General features: G+C 36.7%; 1 protein-coding gene across 5 annotated transcripts; it reads right to left on the bottom strand.

The window, feature by feature from the left end:
* Positions 1 to 1,246: 1,246 nt before the first annotated feature.
* On the bottom strand, positions 1,247 to 18,710 carry YTHDF1 (YTH N6-methyladenosine RNA binding protein 1). Of its 5 annotated transcripts, none has more exons than XR_003253123.1 (6): positions 18,593 to 18,710; positions 18,137 to 18,161; positions 16,536 to 16,615; positions 10,146 to 11,672; positions 5,893 to 6,236; positions 1,900 to 3,383 (listed from the first exon to the last, which is right to left on the bottom strand). XR_003253123.1 is itself a non-coding variant. In XM_026063436.1 (5 exons), the coding sequence occupies exons 1-5, from the start codon at positions 18,617 to 18,619 to the stop codon at positions 1,632 to 1,634; spliced, it is 1,767 nt and encodes a 588-aa protein (XP_025919221.1). In that variant the 5' UTR covers positions 18,620 to 18,710; the 3' UTR covers positions 1,247 to 1,631. The 5 variants fall into 5 exon arrangements, 3 of the variants coding, with proteins under 3 accessions (XP_025919221.1, XP_025919448.1, XP_025919366.1); XR_003253131.1 differs by having other exon boundaries at positions 10,070 to 11,672; XM_026063436.1 differs by lacking the exons at positions 1,900 to 3,383; positions 5,893 to 6,236 and adding an exon at positions 1,247 to 1,739.

The raw sequence follows: 18,710 nt of genomic DNA on the forward strand, positions 1-18,710 counted from the left end.
AGTCAGTCTAATGCTAAATAACACATACTGTTCTTCTTCACTGAGAGCTTGCCAGTATCTTTGACTTAATGCTCTAAACAAAAAAGAGTATTTTGTAAAGAAACWCTTCCATGCTTTAAAGTCAGCAGTTCTTTAAAAGGTGAAAGAACAGAAAAAATACTAGGATTTTTAAGTTTTACATCCCTAGGTATTTCTTCATCTCCAAGCATGAGTGAGGCAAACACTGACCTTAATTTACAAGCACATTGTGTTGCAGCAGAGCAATAATCTTGACCATAACTTTGTTTACTCTTATCCATTTCCTTCATTACATCTCAGTGTAGCTTTATCTTGACCATTTTCTCTACAAGCTCAAATCACTTAAAACCATCCTTTGCAGCAACAAATATAATCTTCATAAAGATTAAGCAGTCAGTACTATTACATTTGCTATGACAATCTGTGGATGAAAACATTTTTCTTCTAATGATGTAATGTTCAAAGCTATAAAACATTTCCACTTCAGAGCAGCAAGATGTGCTGCTGAGTCCAACCAGTAATTGAACCAGAGAAACAACTTCACTTAATTCTGTAATCAGTATTTGGCACTATCTAGTACAGTAAGCTACATTCGGCTTAAAAGTAGTAGGCAGAGGAAACACTCTCACACATGTACATGTTCTAAAAACATCAAAAGTTACTCGTTTAAGGAGTGAATTTAAGCACAAATTCAAAAAAAAAAAATACAAGTTCTCTTAGAACCATTACTTGGATTAAAGAAAGAATAAAACAAGACTTGTGACTTTAGGTTATTGTAGAACAGATGCTGGAAGAATGTTCTCCTCCACACCCCCCAGTGTAATTCAAACACTCCAAAATTCAGAAGTTAGTCAATAAAAGGATGTATCTTTAAACTGAAAAGGTAGCTGCATGAGAATGAACACGACTAACAGTCTGCTTGATTTGAGCTATCTCACCACTAACACAGTAATAATGAAAAAGTGCTTATTTCACCCTCTGTTAAACATTTTTCCTCCACTTTAAATCAGATATTGCTGTACAACACAGCCCCAGCACTGCAATACTTGGAAAAGAAATCTCTGCATATTGAAGCTGTAACAATTTTTTTCTGCTACCCACAAAACCACGGAGCAGGTTGAGACGCATCGTAATTTTTCTCAACAATACAGCCAAACCGGTTTCAGCTAAATTTTTTTTTTTTAAGAGTATATTTACACTAAGTCAATAGTTGAATTACAGCAATGATGTCTCTTTTTTCCAGATAAAAAAAAAAAAAGACGACAACGACAGTTGCGTAACTAACTTTTCTGTTCAGGGTCTAGATGGAACTAAATTCATTTTGGCTCTGGAATTACCAGTTATAAGTGTCCTGTCTTTAACTATAGAAACTAGTGCCATGTGCTCTCATTAGATGGTAACACAATCATAAATGCAATATTGTTCAAAAAATTTAGTAAAAATAAAAGTCAAATTTTGAAAGTTAAGAGTTGTGAAACACAGCCAACACCCGTAAAAGAAAAAGTTCAGAGAGATTTACTTCTATTTGAAAAGTTCTATTCTCATCTCAGTGACCCAGGTCTTAATACCTTCTCCTGAAGGCTGTAGGTCAACTTCCAATTCTTGGAGCTCCTCTACCATACAAGGAGAATGGAAAGTACAAGTGACAACCACTGAAAGCGCATATATTTCCTCTGAGGAATGGTAACACTCAAAGCGGCTTGAATGTTCTCTGCAGAGTCCTGTGAAAGATTTTAGCAAATATAAAGTGTGCTGAGAGCGAGCATCTATGTTATTCAACCAATACATTTTTCAAATTAGACTTAACTCATGAGTTTGTATAAGGGGTTATTGTAACATAGGAAGACAACTGAAAGTAGGGAAAAAATGAAAATGACATCAAACTTGCTAAATATGTATTGTTTATTAAGGCTTGTATTCTCCTAGAGGAAAAAGTTAATCTGATGCTGTCCATTACCCCTTACAGGCAGTAACAGTCCAGAGACAGAGTTATACGTTCTAAATACAAGTCTAAATGATACAGCTTAAACTTTATTTAAATTGGAGGTCCTTTTGGAGTAAATAGTTTTCAGAAGATATTTGCTTTCTAATATAGTAAAAGATCCTCTACAATAAACACGTGCAGATCAGTGTGCTAGAGCAGCGGACATGAGCACCATTTCCATGCTTAATTGGAACTCCAGTTGGTGACAGGTTCTCCGAAGGTCCCCTCACTCCACAAAAACATGACAGCAAATTCAGTTTCTTAAAACAGGTTTTTTTACTCATCCAACAGAAAAAAATTAGACATACACACTGTCAATTTTAAACATCTGAGGCATAATCCATCATATTATCCGTACTATTAGTTCCTACGTTAAAGCTCAGCATTATTGGTATAAAAACTTTAAATGTAATTAGGATTTGGGGGGTGGGGGGAATAATGAAGGGAAAGATTAAAAATGATCTGCAATTAACTAATAACACCTGAAAGCTGAAACAGGTTTAAACACATTGTCCAAAACCCCTGCAATGTTGATAGCATCACATTATTATTTAATTATTAAGCTACAAAACCATAAAGCAGAATTATGGCAGAGAGAAAGCATCTCGCTCACTCTCGGCAGGATATGGTATAACAAATGCACACTGAAGCACTGGTTAACAGAATGTGAAAGGGAAATATTTTCCAGAGAAACAATCTCACTGACAATTTGATTTTCTACTAGACAGAAAAAATCAACATGGCGCATTAGCAATTTTAAAAGTGTAATTGTACAGATAACTAAAGAGGCATAGCAGCTGCACAAAGTGATCTGAAATTTATTTTTTTCATTTCAAAATTCTGAAGTGCAGTATCTTAAAGTTTTTTAAATGACAAAAATCAATGCTTGGTTTCTTACGTCTGCCATGAAGAAACAGGGTTTGGGGTGAAGACAAAGAAAGATTTGTCATGTATTCTCCATAATGTCTATTAACTGGCTAGGAACATAATTTGAGCCAAAATAAAGTCTTTGGGAAGCATTAACACTTTAATATGCTCATGTATAGGTCCACAGTAGGTTAATATAACTGTTTACCAACTTAAAAAAATAAAAAGACACACCTTTATTATGATTTCTACAGAATTTTACATAGAAAAAGATACAAATTAATGCAGATCCACTTGGGCAAAAATAAACTACAATGTACTTAAAGATGCAACAACTTAATTTCCCCTGCACGAGAAGATATATTGGAGCTGAAAGCTTTAGTTTGTCCTGATGCCAGGATACAGCACCAGAATACTTAAATTTTGTTTCTCATAGTCGAATTTAATATCAGTTCTAGTATATATAGCAAACTGTATATGTTTATTCTTATTGTTTGTTTCGATTCTGACGTTCCTGCAAAGAGAAAAAAAAGTTAAAAAATAGTTAAGAAAGATTCTAGTCAAATTAACAAGCAAAAAGTTTTAGGTAAGTATAATCGGACTGATGTGATCCCCAAGCATGATTATACACTTTTTATAAAATGTGGCAGCAATTATTTACCATATATCATATATACCCAAGTCCAAAGATTTGGTAAGATGCAAATATTAAAGTGCAGCTTCATATGGAGCAGCACAGTTGCTCCAAACTGACAGCAGATGGAGGTCACAGCAAAAAAGGTATGGAATATCAACATTCACAAGTGGAAACAGGACCTTCAGTATTTTACTTTCTGGATTACTTCAGCTACTGCAATAGCAGCACAGCCACTACAAGAACAGTAAGGAGACAGTAGATTAAAGAATTCCACAGAAGAAGTATAATTTTAACATACAAGTGACTTAGGAGTTTAGTCACATTCAAAAAATAATAGGATTTGAGTTCTCTTAAAAAAAAAAAAAATCTGTTCTCAATTTTTTCTACCTATTAACTACTCTGGGAGACACTGTGGAATACTTGACAAGTCATAAGAAAAAAAAAAAAAAATCAGGCAGAATAAAAGTTGTATGCTTTTGCATGGTCTGATAATACCGGTGTGGCTAGACAGAACAACCCAAGAACTTCTAAAAGAATTCTAGTTCAGAGCCAGTAGCTCTTTGAAGTCTTTCTCAAAAGTTTCTGCTAACCACAAATAAAGAAAACAGATAAAGGTAATCTAAGGGATACCTGCAGGCATCCCTCAATTACTGTAAGTCTTCATCTAACATGTGCTACAAAAGCAGTAAATAGCAAGAGCAAATGTCTCAAAGTAAAATAAACAAATAAAGCTATTTAGAGCAGAGGCTCTAGAAAAGGGCTTATACAGGCTGTTCAGCAACACAATAGCAAGAGAAGGAGGACTTGTTAGCAATTGCTTCAAGAGCACCAAAAGTCCCAGAAGTCCCCCAAAAAAGCATCCATAGGTTCAAATTTGGAGGTCCAGAAAGGGCAATTTACTGTTATTAAAAACTCAAAAATATTATCATATTTTTCTTAGAATATGGCAATTTATAAGCTGAACATTGATAGCCTGACATTTGCCTTTGTTTCCCAAATATATTTTCCTATCCTAAAAAAAACAACTACCATAAAAACATGTTGCAGGATTTTTAGGCCAGTGCATTTTTCCAATTTATTTTAGGTAAGACACCATGCAGACGGAATAGAAAGAGCTCCGCCTTACTGATTTTCTTTTCATCCTAATAGTCTTTAAAGCAAAATATATACTGCAGAATAGGCATGTAAAGACCCAATTTGAATACTTACTGTATTTGAATGACTCAATATGGCATCAAACCGTGATCTACAATACCTCAAGCACCACGTCCAATGACCAAAATGAAGAAACTCTACTAGATGGACATGTTGAACTTAGAAGACTTTATGCTGTCACATGACATGACAAGCTGAGGTCCCCAGCTGTGCAGAATCTACTTAGTAAAGTAAAACCCTCTATTTCAAGTAAGAGGATTGTGAAACAGTCTAAGCATAAACAACAGTCAAATCCTAAACTAACACCTTCAGCTTTTACTCAGGTTTTACTTGTTCTGTGGAGTCCTTCCATATAAAACTCATCTCCTAGTCATTTCCCTTGGAATGTAAAGCTTGTTCAGAAGTTTACCGAACATTTAATAGCAGTTCTGATTTTATGCTGTGACCAACTGAAAGAGCACATACAGGCTGTTACACTTGCAAATGGGCTGCGTTCGTTTCTGCCTCTAGGCAGAATAATATTAACATCTGCATTTTCATAATAAAAGGAAGTCAACACAAGTCTAGTAAAAGTTCTTAATGTAAGACTTAAGACATAAGTAAAAATACTGAAATTGTTTTACAGGATCAATAAAACAGACTGTGTAAAGGGGTATAGATTTTTTTTTTTAAATCTATACTCCCCCTATCTTCTAACTGTTGACTTATTATCAACTGTCAATGAAACTCATTTCTTAGTGGCACAATATCAGAACATATTAAGTGTAGTATGTTCTTAATAAAAAGAACTTACAGCTGCTTGCCATTTCAAAGAAAAGGTGGTTAGAAAGAGGCATGTCTGGAATAAAACTGCATCAAACCAAACCTGTTTTCAGGCTTCCAAAAAAGCAATTGTTCATTCTACTTCCCTTTTTAAGGTGAGAAATACCCTTTCTTCATTTCAATGCTCTACCATACTCTCAGCCTATTCTTCCCCATTTCCATCTTAAGTAACTTTAAAAAGTTTACTTTGTAGTCATCCACTGACTCTCATAATCCCATTTTCTTCAAAAGTCTCCCATTTTCATGGGCTAGTCCCATACAAACAGGATACGGGCTAGCATTGGACACTTCCACCTAGTATCTGAAAAGTAGGTGGGAGGCTCATGGCATTCAGAGAGTCATCTTAGCCTTTCTAATTCAGTAAAAAGTGCTATGTATTGAGCAAATTTAGTACGTAGTTCCCTCCTACCTTGTTGCTCTCTTTCTCCCTCAGGGGCTAATCTGAGTCTTCCTTTTTACAAGTGTCTGAAACCACAGAAACTGACAAGGAGTCTGATGTAAAAATTCTTCGTGCTCTTGAGCATGGCTGCTTTGTGGAAGATCTAACTCTCAGATTCTCTCCCTGATTGCTATTTAGCACTACCGCAAGCGAGAACAAGTAGTTTTCTGAGTGACTAACAAAACTTTGTTCATTTTGGCTCTGAAGATCCAACTGGAGCATTCGTTAAGTTCTCATCTCCTTGGGAATTCTCTGGTATCTCAGAGGGGAGCTCCTGTTGCACACTTCTCACTGGCGACATCAGCATGAATAGTCTTCAGATACAGGAAAGACTGATTTTCACAAAACTTGCAGAAACATCCATTTTGAGACACCTATCCCTGTCAAACCTTATTCCCTACACTCCACCCCAAAGTAACTGTCAACCTTCCTGCTAAGTCTTGTCTGTCAAGATCAGCAGGATGAGAGTATTTGTTTTCTCTGACGCAAAAAATATAAATGCTATCTTTAAATCAGGAAACACAATTAGTATGAATCTTAAATAGCAATGAATTGAAAATAGCAATGAAAAGCAATGAATTTAAAATAGCAATGAATTTAATTTTTAGTTTTGGAGGAAGGACAGTGTTCCATCCTTAGAAGTTCTGCACCAACGAACATGCTCAGAAAAAGCATACTGCAGGCAAATCTCTAAACAACGCTAGAAGAAAATGAGTATCCCAAACTGCTAACGTGTACTAGCTAACACTTTACCATACTTAATAAAAGTATCACCCAAAAGAAGAAATGGTAAGTTTGGGAATTCAAGAGCTGAGATGGACCACACAGCTCTTTCAACATAACACCAAGGTTTACACATTGGAATAGCCAAGTGCCTTGACACAGATCATGGACAGAGGTGATAGTACAGCAGTCCTGGTACAATAATTAGAAACATCTAGTTAAATACAGATTTGTGAAGATGAACTGCTGACTTTTTACAGTAGGTCAAACCCTTCTGTCACGCCACATGCCACATGAGTTGCACATAAAAAAAATACTAAAATCTGCAACAAGGTTATTTTCTTTACTAAGCTTTTTTGATTTTGGAGGACAATTTTGTAAAGAGTATGCAAGCTTGTTTCTAGGGAATGTAAATAATTAATACCACATTATACCACATTTTCTTTTGAAATAAGCTTTCTCTCAAACTTTGCAACTATTTGTTGTTTTAAGAGCATGAACTTTGATCACATAAATTACTTTGCCGACACAAAGTCGGATCGTACTGGCTCTGGGCACTGAATTTACTGAGAAAAGAAAGCAGGGTTCAGGAGAGATTTCATGCCCCTCATTCTTTGGTTATTTCATTCTATACGCCAGTATCTTTCTATTACTCCTTTACCAGGTTCTGGGCCACTAAAATGTGCTAAGATAGTTTATTACTATGGCAAATCAAAAGCTGGACTTATATCCAGCCATGAACAGATCTTCCCCCAATTCTACATGATGATACAGTCCTTAATGTTGGTAATGCTGATGAACCTTTGGCACTTCAGTAAACTTCATCCAAGATTATATTACAGCTGTCTAATTTGACAATTTAGAGTTAACACAGAGGTTCCTAGCTCAGTTAAACTCACAGGACACACACTGAAACATATTCTGCACGTATTAGTAAAGGAAACATTGGCCAGCAACAAACTGAAACTATATAAAAAGGAATTTAGATATTAATGGCTCGCATTGCATAGATTACATTAAATCATTCTTTCCTACTGAACATTTAGTGTGTAAATGAAATACTGTTCAAGCATTCCATGTGTAGATTTTTAAGAATTCCAGCCCTTTGCAAAGATGACAGGGATGAAATGGAAGCACAGATTTTTAACAAATAATTTTACTGATAAACAAAGTATGAAGAATAAAAGTATATGGCAATTTGAAAACCAATGAAGATGGTACATATACAAACAACAGAGAAGACATTTCGGCCGTAAGAGAGTTACCTTAACTAGCACTCAGATTCTTCAAAAATTGTCATAGGAAACTTAATTTTGGAATGTCAAGGATGATTCAACTTCAACAGCAGGAACTTCTCAACAAAAAGAATTTAGTTGTGTGTATATCCTGCAAGAAACTCTTCTAGCAGTAACTGGGCTTTTAAAATTCGTTTATTCAAAGAAGGGGGGAAAAAACATTAACTTCCTAGATAACAGTTTTATAGACTGCAATACAATGAGCAGTATCTGTTATTTTCTACTCCATCATTATTGATTTACTTTATTTCTCTAGCACTACTATCTTSCCCAGTCTACTCGGATTGCCTGCATATTGTCCTATTTTCTAAGTTGTTCAGGTGAATCTAAGAAATGTTAAATAAGACTTAAGAGTTTATTTCCGGATGTATCATGCAAGCTAGATCCTTGGTTTTAAATGTGGCAGGAAAAAAAAMCACCCAATTTTGGAAAAACTGATCTTGTTAAAAAGCAATGACCTGGTTAAGAATACTGCATATCCACTTGAACTGAAAGTGGGAAAAATAGCGTACATTAAAATAACCCAAAGTGGGGGCAGCCCAATAGCTGAGCATCAGCACAGTAACTACAAAACTACTTCGGCTTTCAGCCCACAGCCATCTGACCTTTCCTTAGGCCAGTAAGTTAACTGTTCCAGAAGAATAGATCTCATCTCACTTTCGCTACTTGATGTAAAAAAGCTCCAACTGTTTAAGCTTTCCCAGTACTCCCACCCCTCAAATACACACATTATTCTCCCCCCCAGACTTGGCAGCAAGTCACAGAGAGGCTAAGCGTTAAAAACAAAGCCAACCCCGACACACTGTAAACCCTTGACAAAGGAGCCCAGGCTTTTTGACTGCCATTTGGGATTCTCTCGCACATAAAGAAACTGCTCTTCTCAAGGTAGAGGTTGCATTAAACATAAAAATTGGTAATTGTCTGCTGAAGGAACAAAGTGTTGACGCAAAGGCATTTAAGCTTTAGCTTGTAGAAGCCCACAGAAAGCACACAAGACAAACTTCAAATCTTAAACCCTCATTTCCTCTACTGTATTAAGGTATGCTAGGCACATCATACCAGATGGCTAGAAGAACCTGAGCTAAAGTTCTTAAGACACATATCTCTTTCTCTCTCATAATTTAAGGGTACATTCGAGGAAGATGCTTTAAAGCAATCTTATCTGCACTTTCAAATGGTAATAAAGCCTTTAAAATGGCAACTTCAATTTCAGCTCCAGGAACATGCATTAAGCCTCTGCTTCAAAAATGTTCTGAAGCAAACGTAAACTGCACTAAACCAGCCTGTCAAGTAAATGCTTTATTTGAAATGCTATACAAAAAAAAGTGTATGAAATACTAGCGAAGTAACACTTAGAGTTGCTTGATGTTGATAGTAACTGTACATCCCAACACCTACTATTCTGTCAGTCCATTACTTTCCGATGGCCTAGAGAAAGGCATTCTTGAAACTGGGGTTGTGGCATGGGTAGGAGACAGATGATTCTTGGGGCAGACTGAGGGTCACGAAAGTGTATGTAAATATTTTTATTACGCTTTCCCAGTTACTGCCCAAATTCCTCTTACTACATCCTCACTCAAGACTTCAAGAACTAGTAGACAGATTAGACCTGGGAACTGAAAGCCTTTATTTACCCAAATAATAATACATGTAACTTCAGCAGAAGAAACACAAGCTTTCTAGCACTATTTCAGCAATTTTACGCAACTCTCTTTTCCAGAGAGACCAGCTGAACAGACAAGATGAGGCTGCAGTCTGATTGCTCTTAAAGCTGACGTACAAATTTCTGATGCCAATAAGGGCATCAGTTTTGATAGCCCAGTTCTGGTCAGTGTTAAACACCTCACATTTATAAGGCAAAAAGCTTGTTAAGTGGCAATCACTGGCAGAATCCAATTTTGAAACAGCAACCAGTTTCTACTTTACTAACCATTTTAAGATAAAACATCAAAGTCCAAAAAAATTGGACATAACATTCCTTTACCTGTATCACTGCTTAACTTTTTGCTTTGAAACTCATTAACCTATGAAATTATGTCACAGACAAATAAGCAAAGATTTGTTGTGTTGTTAAACACACAAAACCATCAAGCTGAGAGGTACTGAAAACATTTTGAATTCCTACTTACATTTTTCCACCATAGCAGCCTTCACATTTCATTTTCCCCATATCTGTGTATAAAATAAATTTTTTAATAAGTTTACCTTCCGCACCACCTCCTCCTCTTCTTGGCGCTTTTCATAATGAGAAAAGTCATCAAAGATGGAGGTCGTGTGCTTGTAAGTAGCAATAATTTTAAGCACTTGTTTTGCTTTTTCTAAGGGCACCTCCTGTGTATCACGGGAGTTTGTAACTGGTTTGTTGTCATTGTTCTCCAGCCTGATGTGTCGGAGCTGGTTGTTGGGCACATCCTTCACAAAGATCCACTTGACATCGAATTTCCCCTTCCACTTGTCCTGAGACCAGACACCTGCACTGGTGCCATAGTCCACAGGTGATTTCATCTCTGCTACTCCACAGAAATGTCCACTGCCATTGACACTGAATAGCAAGTAGACCGGACCCTTACTATTCATGGAACGAAAAGCACTGTCCAGGCGTTTGTTGCCATGTTCTGTACTACACCAAATAGAATACTTAATGGAACGATGAATATCATCCTCTGAATAGCTCTTTATTATGAACACACGTCCATTTTTAAGGTTCCATTCAAAATCTTTAGGGTTATAGCTGTGAGCAGCTTTCAGTTTTTCAAGAACAGGATGGGATTCACCACTTGGAACAGGGTTAGGCTGGGTACTGCCAGCTGAGTTGCTATCATTACCAGTTCCTCCACTTTGGCCAAAAGCTGCATTTCTGTTGCGAGGAGCTACCCAGCGATTTTGGGGTGGCTGCTGAGGGCTCTGATACTGTGGTTGGGTCAATGGAGGAGGCTGAGCTGGAACAGGCTGAACAATTTGTTGCTGTGGCTGCGGAACAGACTGAGGAGAAGGTATCTGCTGGGGGGCAGGAACTTTTGCCACGGGACCCTTATTGTCCCAAGTACCTATGTCCATATTGTGTTTTATAGGTGGTGGAGGCAGCGCTCCTCCAATTACAGGTCCAGTTTTCGTTTTCATTTTAGGCTGTGGTTTTGCAGGCTTGCTAGCTATAGCAGCCCAAGAGGTTGGTTTAGATACTGGCAAGTTTACACTAGATCCACCGTTACCAGAGAGGGCACCTGTCATCCCAGCACTGTTGACAACAGAACCTACTGTTTTCACAGCAGAAGTTGTAACATCTCCACCAATCTTAAGTCCAACCATTCCCTGTTCAATACTGTTCATTCCAGGAGCTTTATTTAACGTGTCATTATGAAATCCTGTTTGTCCATCCACAATGGTACCGCCCAGTGAACTAGGTGGATAGCTGTAACTGCTCCCATATGCCGAACTTTGAGTTTGCTGTCCTTGGGATCCACTTGTTCCCCAAGCTGAGAAGGCAGGATTTTCAGGGAAAAAATTAAAYCGGTGTTGATAGATATTATTTCCCAGACCCCCAGGCTGTCCAAAAACAGCATCATGCATAAAATGGTGATCTCCATTACTGAGCTGTCCATAGGTAGTGAGATATGGGATAGGAGGATCTCCTCCTGTAGACCACGGTGCTTCACTGAGAGAATAGGGGAACCCAATAGATGGTGGATAATAACTGGACAGATAGGGATCAGTCATTGATGGATAACTATTGTTCTGTTAAAGAAAAAAAAGAGGTAATTTCAGATATAAGAACTTTGTTTATAAAAAAAACCCACAACACTGTACATCACCAAACAGAAAAGAACAATAGGGCCAAAGTAATTTTATTTCTAGTTAAAGATTTTAGTTCACGCTCCACATTTTCCATTCCACAAACTGCTTAATCCATTTAAAAATGGTATTATTGCAATCTGTTCATTTCTATACCAGAGATGCACTCTTCACACTTTAAGCAAGTAAGAAATTAAAGTATTTGTAGCTCTATACATCAAAGCAGCATTATCTTCCTGTCCGTGCTAGTTGCATTTCTTGTATTTAAAGAAAGATTCATGGCTAAAATGCAGTATCTGGACATTTAAAATTTGGTCCAGGAGTATTGCCTCACAGTGAATTTAGTACTTGAGATTTTGAGACCATGTAAGCTCAGTTACATTACTACAGGCTATTTAGTGGCTTCATCTAGATTTTTTTAAATTTATCAATATCACAAAATATTTCAAGGTACTTATATAACAGAATACGTTTTGTGACTCATAGCATTTGTGATAGTAAATATTTTCTGGTTACCAGAAGACAGCTGCATAAAAGTTTTTGATGAAACTGCTTTAATAAAACAGCATATATAATAGAAAACATGATTATAGTCCTTATTATGGAATTGTTTTGAGGGACCAACTGTTCCTAACAAGCAAGACATACCTCAAGTGGTAAAACACAAAAAGGCTACTTCTGACACAGATGCAAGACCACAGTGAGATCACACACAAAAAAAGAGTGCCAAGTTTGGTATAAGTAGACCTAATTACTAGAAACTCAGATTACAGGTGATTGGTATGCTAAAGACAAACACAAGCAAATACAACATGCGATATATGCCAGTAAGCCATCCAAATTCTGACTGACCCTACTCAAGCTTCTGCAAAGGTCTCCTTCCCTCAGTAGTAAAGTGACAAGTGTGCAGAACTGCCTCTGACAGGCCTTCCAAACAGGCCATCTTTTCCACTCYAGGAAATAGAGACTGACCTGTTATAAACCAGCAGACCCTTCCTTAAAGCTCTAGCTTTTCCTCCTTTTTCTCCCTCTCAACTGCTTTTTAGACCTGAGGAATCTTTCTTTCCACTCTAAATCTTCAGTTGACAACTTTTTTTTTTTTTTGAATATTCTATATGTTTCTCATAGTCAGCAATGCAAAAGAATACAGATTATTCTAAAATAGGTATTATTCTTCCTTATAAAGCTTGAAACACAGATACTGGAGCCCTTCCAAAATGAAACTCTAAATGTAATTACCAGTGAGGGGGAGGGAAGGTCAACATCTCCTGTTAATGAGTCAAACAGTAGCTAATCTTCCCTTACTCACAGAGAAAGATGATTTTTAAGAAGAGGAACTAAGACTTCTGTCAGACCTTAGTTAAGGTTCCAAAATTGAACAAACATATTTTGCAGAGTCAGCTAAATTTGCACTGACATTTTAGTAATTTTTCCAAACGTAAGATTATTTCTCAGCTCAGTCAGAAAACTAAGTAAGAAACTCCTTGCTAAAGATATAAGCATAATACCCTGATACATTAGAGTCATTTTTATTGTCCATTTTTCAGTGACAGCCTTCCACAAAACCCAGAAGCCAGACTAATTCAATATCCTTACTTTCCATATAAAGAATGACTCCATAAAATGCCAAGACTTATACATACACCATAGAAACTACTGAGATTTAAACAGCCTAAATATGTTATCCATTTTTGATTCAAGAGACACATCATCTCTACCACTTCTCTTGTTGSCTTTATTTATGTGCAAGTTCTATCATTAACAAGAGGTACACAACCCACCTTTCTGTAAGATGATTCTCTAAAATGTATTAAATTTTCTAAGTCTCCCAAGCTGAGAGAGTCAATATCTAGCATATTAAAACATCATTTTTCTGAGGGACTTTGAGATTGGTATCAATGTGTTTTATCTTGAAGTGTTAATTTAAGAAAAACGTAAATATAAATGCTGGTGGAAGGGGGGAGCTGTAAATAGTTCTTAGGTAATACTTATTACCTTTATACATTCTACAGATTTGGTTTAAGATCAAAAAGAATAAGCCGAGACAAGGCAGGTGTTTTGTCCCAAAATATTCCTAAGCGATTCTACACAATTCCTTAGACCGTTACCTTCTGTACACACAGCCTGTAAAGTTTCCACAAGGGTTTTAACAGGATTAAAGGAAAATTTCAGCAGACATCCCCACAAAACATTCAACCTATTTTGACTGGCTTTATGCCAGAGTGTAACAGAAGCCCTGATGGAAGTCCTTCACTGCAACAGCAGTACGTTTATTTCAATAAACTTATCCTTGACCTTTCTGCACTTCTTTTCTACTTTTTTTAAACCAATCTTTGTGTTAATTAGGAAGGGAATCCTCCTTTCTCCCGAAGCACTCTGCTTGCTCGTAATACACTCTCACTTACAAAGAATCTTTTGGTTCTGGATGACAGTACATCTGGGATAGCTTCCTTACTTTGAGTATATCGTATGTGTATACGGTACCTCATTCAGTTCCCTCTGCACTCAAAACCACTTTTAGCGTGCTTAATAACAATCAGCTATCACACTTCAAATTTGATCTGCACTAACTATTGCTACTTGAATACTAGACTTTTTTGCAAGGAAAAAAACAGGTGCCCTTAATTAGGTACAGTTTTCCATGCAAAGATAGGAGACAAATTACATTTGATTATTTAATATGCTTAATACTCATTTTAAAGACTAATTTGTATTTTTAAAAGATGAAATTTAACACAGTATCATCACTCTATATGTTATCTTTGATGTCCAATATATTGGTTGTGTCAGCAAGGCTTTTAATTTCTTGAAGTACTTTTAAAAATTCAGTTGGTTTCAAACTTTTTTTTAATCAACTATATTTTACAGTAACTTTAAAGGGCATATATCTGACTAAGTAGATAATAAGGCTTTGTTCAGAGATATGGTTGTCTTTACTGCAGAATCTCAGAGAGTCCTAATTAATGCTACTGTCACTTCCCACTTAAAAATATAAGACAACCTACACAATTGTTTCTTGTAGCATGCCAATTTCTTGTGGCATGCCCGTTTCTTGTGGCATTTATAGGTCCGTCAATGGAGCTATGCTTTCATGCATCATCGCTTTATTAGAATATGAAAGTTAAATTATGGAATTCTATAAGTCATAGTAACTCTGTACATTTAATCCTAATAATTGGGCTTATTAACAGCTAACAAATATATTACTTAGAATTAAAGTATAACAGATGGTTCTATTTTTCATCTACATCAAGTAGAAAGTTAAGTGTATTTTACATTAGAAAACATATCTTGGTTTTAAATAATTAAAAATTACATACAAATATAAGGAAGTGGGATGACAAGAAATCACAGAGAAAAGGAGGAGAGAGATACCAAGAACATACATAGTTTTCTTTTGATTTTGCATAAAGGGAATTTCACTTTATTTTATCTTAAACTTCCTGCATTTGTACTYGCCACAGTACAATGATTCCAGAGAACAGGACATGTTCCCCATGAAATCATGGTAACTTTGCAGAAGTTGGGAGAACATGTCCAGGCTGCAGAGAACGATGAAGACCTCTGAGCTCAGTTCAGGAACCAGGACCCTCAAAGCGCAGACCTCAGAACACAGTTCATGTTATCATACATACGCTTGCCCTGACTTCTGCGCTGGTGTGTCTAGACTGCTTATAGGACTGAGACAAGCTCAGGTATTTCTATACTGCGCTACAATCTGTGGCCTCCTGTAAGCTGCTATGATCCAAACCAAACTTGTAACACATTTCCATCTATCTTGCTTCCCTAACAGTGTTTAATACACCTGGAGAATAACTGACACGTGGTATATGAATTGATAATGTTTGCTCTTGTGTTCACATTCAAGATTGAATCACAATTTCCACAAATGAAACAGTATATCACATTACATACTATTTTATTTCAGTGTGTAGAACAATGTTCTTTTGCAAACTAGCTCAATGATGTCACCAATATCAACAGTGGCATCTATCAGCTTCAGATTGCTGAACTGTAAGTGTCCTATTTAAAACATACCTCTTAGCCTTTTTGCCAAGAAATAATAATGTCCTTCTGCTAGGTCTCTCTCTCTCACTRTATTTTATATTTGTGAAATAAAACTTTTTTTAGTCTCCAGTTCCTAGATATTTTATTCATTTAAAGATTTAAAAAAATACTTGAATTAGAAGATAATTTCTATTATCATGATATTTAAGTCATGGATGCTTAGTGATGTACATTATAATGACTAGATCATATTCAGAGTTCTCATTTCAGTGCCTTACTCTTTAAAAGGCCCACATTTTTAATTCTTAAGATATTTCAGAGAACACAAAAGAAGAATTTGCTGAAGTGTAACAAGCAAGTGGAATCACTCTGTAATCTTTTCTAGAAAGCACTGAAAACAAATTTCAACTACAGTAATTTTCAGGCTTATTTTAAAGACAAATCAGGAGACCCTCCAAAAGCAGAACCTCCAGACTCTCATATGTAACTCATCTATCAAAGAACCGCAAGATCAAGTAGTCTGTCATAGCCCAAATGTATCAATAATCTGCAATTTGAGAAGCAATCAGTAGACAGCAGTTGAAGCATTAACTTCATTTTCACTTGTGGCCATCCGGATGCACATAGTAATATTAGCTTCATGAGCACAAATGCTAGTTGTATTACTAAGTAACACAACATGCTAGTCATTTCTTTTTCTGTTTCTATTTAAGGAATTTGCTCCCTCAACACAATTCTACAAACCGGTTGCCAATATAGCATACCTAAGAAACAAAACTAAGTTACAAACACACTAACCTGATTTGACTGCCCAGAAAGGTAAGGTTCAAAATCGTTGTCATGAACTGTATCCTTCTGGTGTAATGAACCATTTTGTACTGGAAGAAAAAAGTTACAACAAATTACAACACTGCTTAGTAGCATTTCAGTAAACAGTCCCACCCTAATGTTACTTTATGAAGAGTCATATTCTTCTTCATGGCACAAAGAATCTTCAAAGACAAAAGGATGACGCTTGTCCCCAAATAATTTCTTTGCAATATTGCTCGCAAAACTAAATTTGAATAAATTTAAATCCCTAAATTTAAAAAGTTAAGTTTTTCTACAGGAGAGTGAATCAACAACTCATGTGAACTACTTCTGACAAGAATTTGGTGAAAAATATTGGGAAACCACACCTAAGGTCCTAGTCCATGATTAGAAATCTCAGAAACTAATTAACAGCTCTCTCTGCGTATATTATTTACTGCTTAAGTTAAGCTGTCTAAAATAAGAAAATCAAGTGAGGTTGTATTTAATTATAAAAAACAACTGCTGAGTTTCTCGATATCCTGACAATACTTTCAAGCAAAATTTAAGCCTCACCTTTCTCATGGAGGTATCCAAGAGATTGAAATAGCTGCCTTAATCAAAGGCCTACATAAGCATAAATTAATGTGAAAAGCATTCAAAAGCCATTGCTGAAAGATATTATACAGAAGCAAAATTATTAGGTCAGTTCAAATAATTTTCACTGTTTGTTTTAAATTAAAAAAAAAAAAAGAGCTCATACACAGTATGTGGTGGGAAAATAAAGCAACTGTTTCACAGAACAGCTAAATTAAAAATAATGCTACATGAAATAAGATGTTTAACAAACAAGTTTGGGAATWTATGAGAATATTTTGAGAAAGTTTGTCAGTGAGAACAGCATGTAAAAGAGCATTGATAGACATGGGATATAGAGTCAAACTTTTTGAGACTCCAGGCAATTGGATTTTAAATGCTTTTTATTTTACCTTAACTGGTCTATATGAATGGCAAGATTTAGTTAGTTTCTAAGCCTCAGCAGTTACACACTTATTAGCAATCACAATAATAAGAGTATTTACTTAAAATACTTGCTATTTAATTTTAATTTCAGATTAAGTACAGGAATTGTCATAGTCTTACCTCATCAAAAGTAGATTAACTATTGTTATTTAGAATTACTTAAGTGAAATTTGTAGATATATGTATTATGACAACTGGTATATATATATCTGTCAACAGCAGTACCGTAACAAAACCGTATTTATATAGCAAGAAAACAGTATGCAAAAGTATGTGAAAATATATCTTGAGTAGGTCTCTTATGTTGAAAACTGCTTTACTTTAAGGAAATTAAGAGCATTATTATAAGYATGCTTAGTGCTAACACACAATCCTTCCCACTGTAAACTCGGTAACAGTAAATAGGATGCAAACAAGCTCCTAAGAGTAACAGTTAATGTTATTTTTGAAACCAAGCACAACTTCCTTTGTTCCAGATGTTATCCATAGGGACTGACAGCAACATCTATCTGTTCACAAACAGTTACCTGCATGATTCATCTRTTACAACAACAACTTAAAAGCCAAGATCTCAGCATGTTCCTTACCTTTATTATCCTGCCCTTTCGGTCTCTGGGAAGCCACAGCGTATGATGAAGTAAAAGAAAAACGGGGGCGGGGGGGAAAGAGAAGAGAGGGAAATGAAAAAGTTAATTTTGGAAAAACGCTCATACCGCCATCACAAAACACGCAGCCTACGGGGAGGGAAAAAGCCTCTTAAGAAACGGCTAATAACGAACCGGGGTTTGTTTAAACGGGGTTGAGGAGCGCATTTCAGGCACCATTCAGCACCGGCCTTCCTTAGAAATGGCCACTGCTCTGGCAAGGCAGTGGGAACGCACTCTGCCTGTGGCGTTAGCCAACAAGAAGAACGAAGCCCCAAAGGAGCCGGGAGGCAGAGGCAGAGCCTCTCTCGGGCCCGGGGCAGGCCGCGGGCTGCAGAAGGACCCCCGCCCCGGGGCCTGAGGGGGGAGGCCGGCCCTGCGCCCAGCTTCGCCGCTTACCTGAGGGTCAACGCTTGTGGCAGACATAATTCATGTACAGGGCCGCCGTGGTGCAGCAGAGAGGGCCGGGGGAGCAGGCGGGGCCGCCCGGGGGGCGCGGCGCAGGGGCGGCGGCGCC

This window comes from Apteryx rowi, unplaced genomic scaffold, assembly GCF_003343035.1.
Source record: "Apteryx rowi isolate R43461 unplaced genomic scaffold, aptRow1 scaffold_0, whole genome shotgun sequence".
NCBI classification, from domain to species: Eukaryota; Metazoa; Chordata; class Aves; order Apterygiformes; family Apterygidae; genus Apteryx; species Apteryx rowi.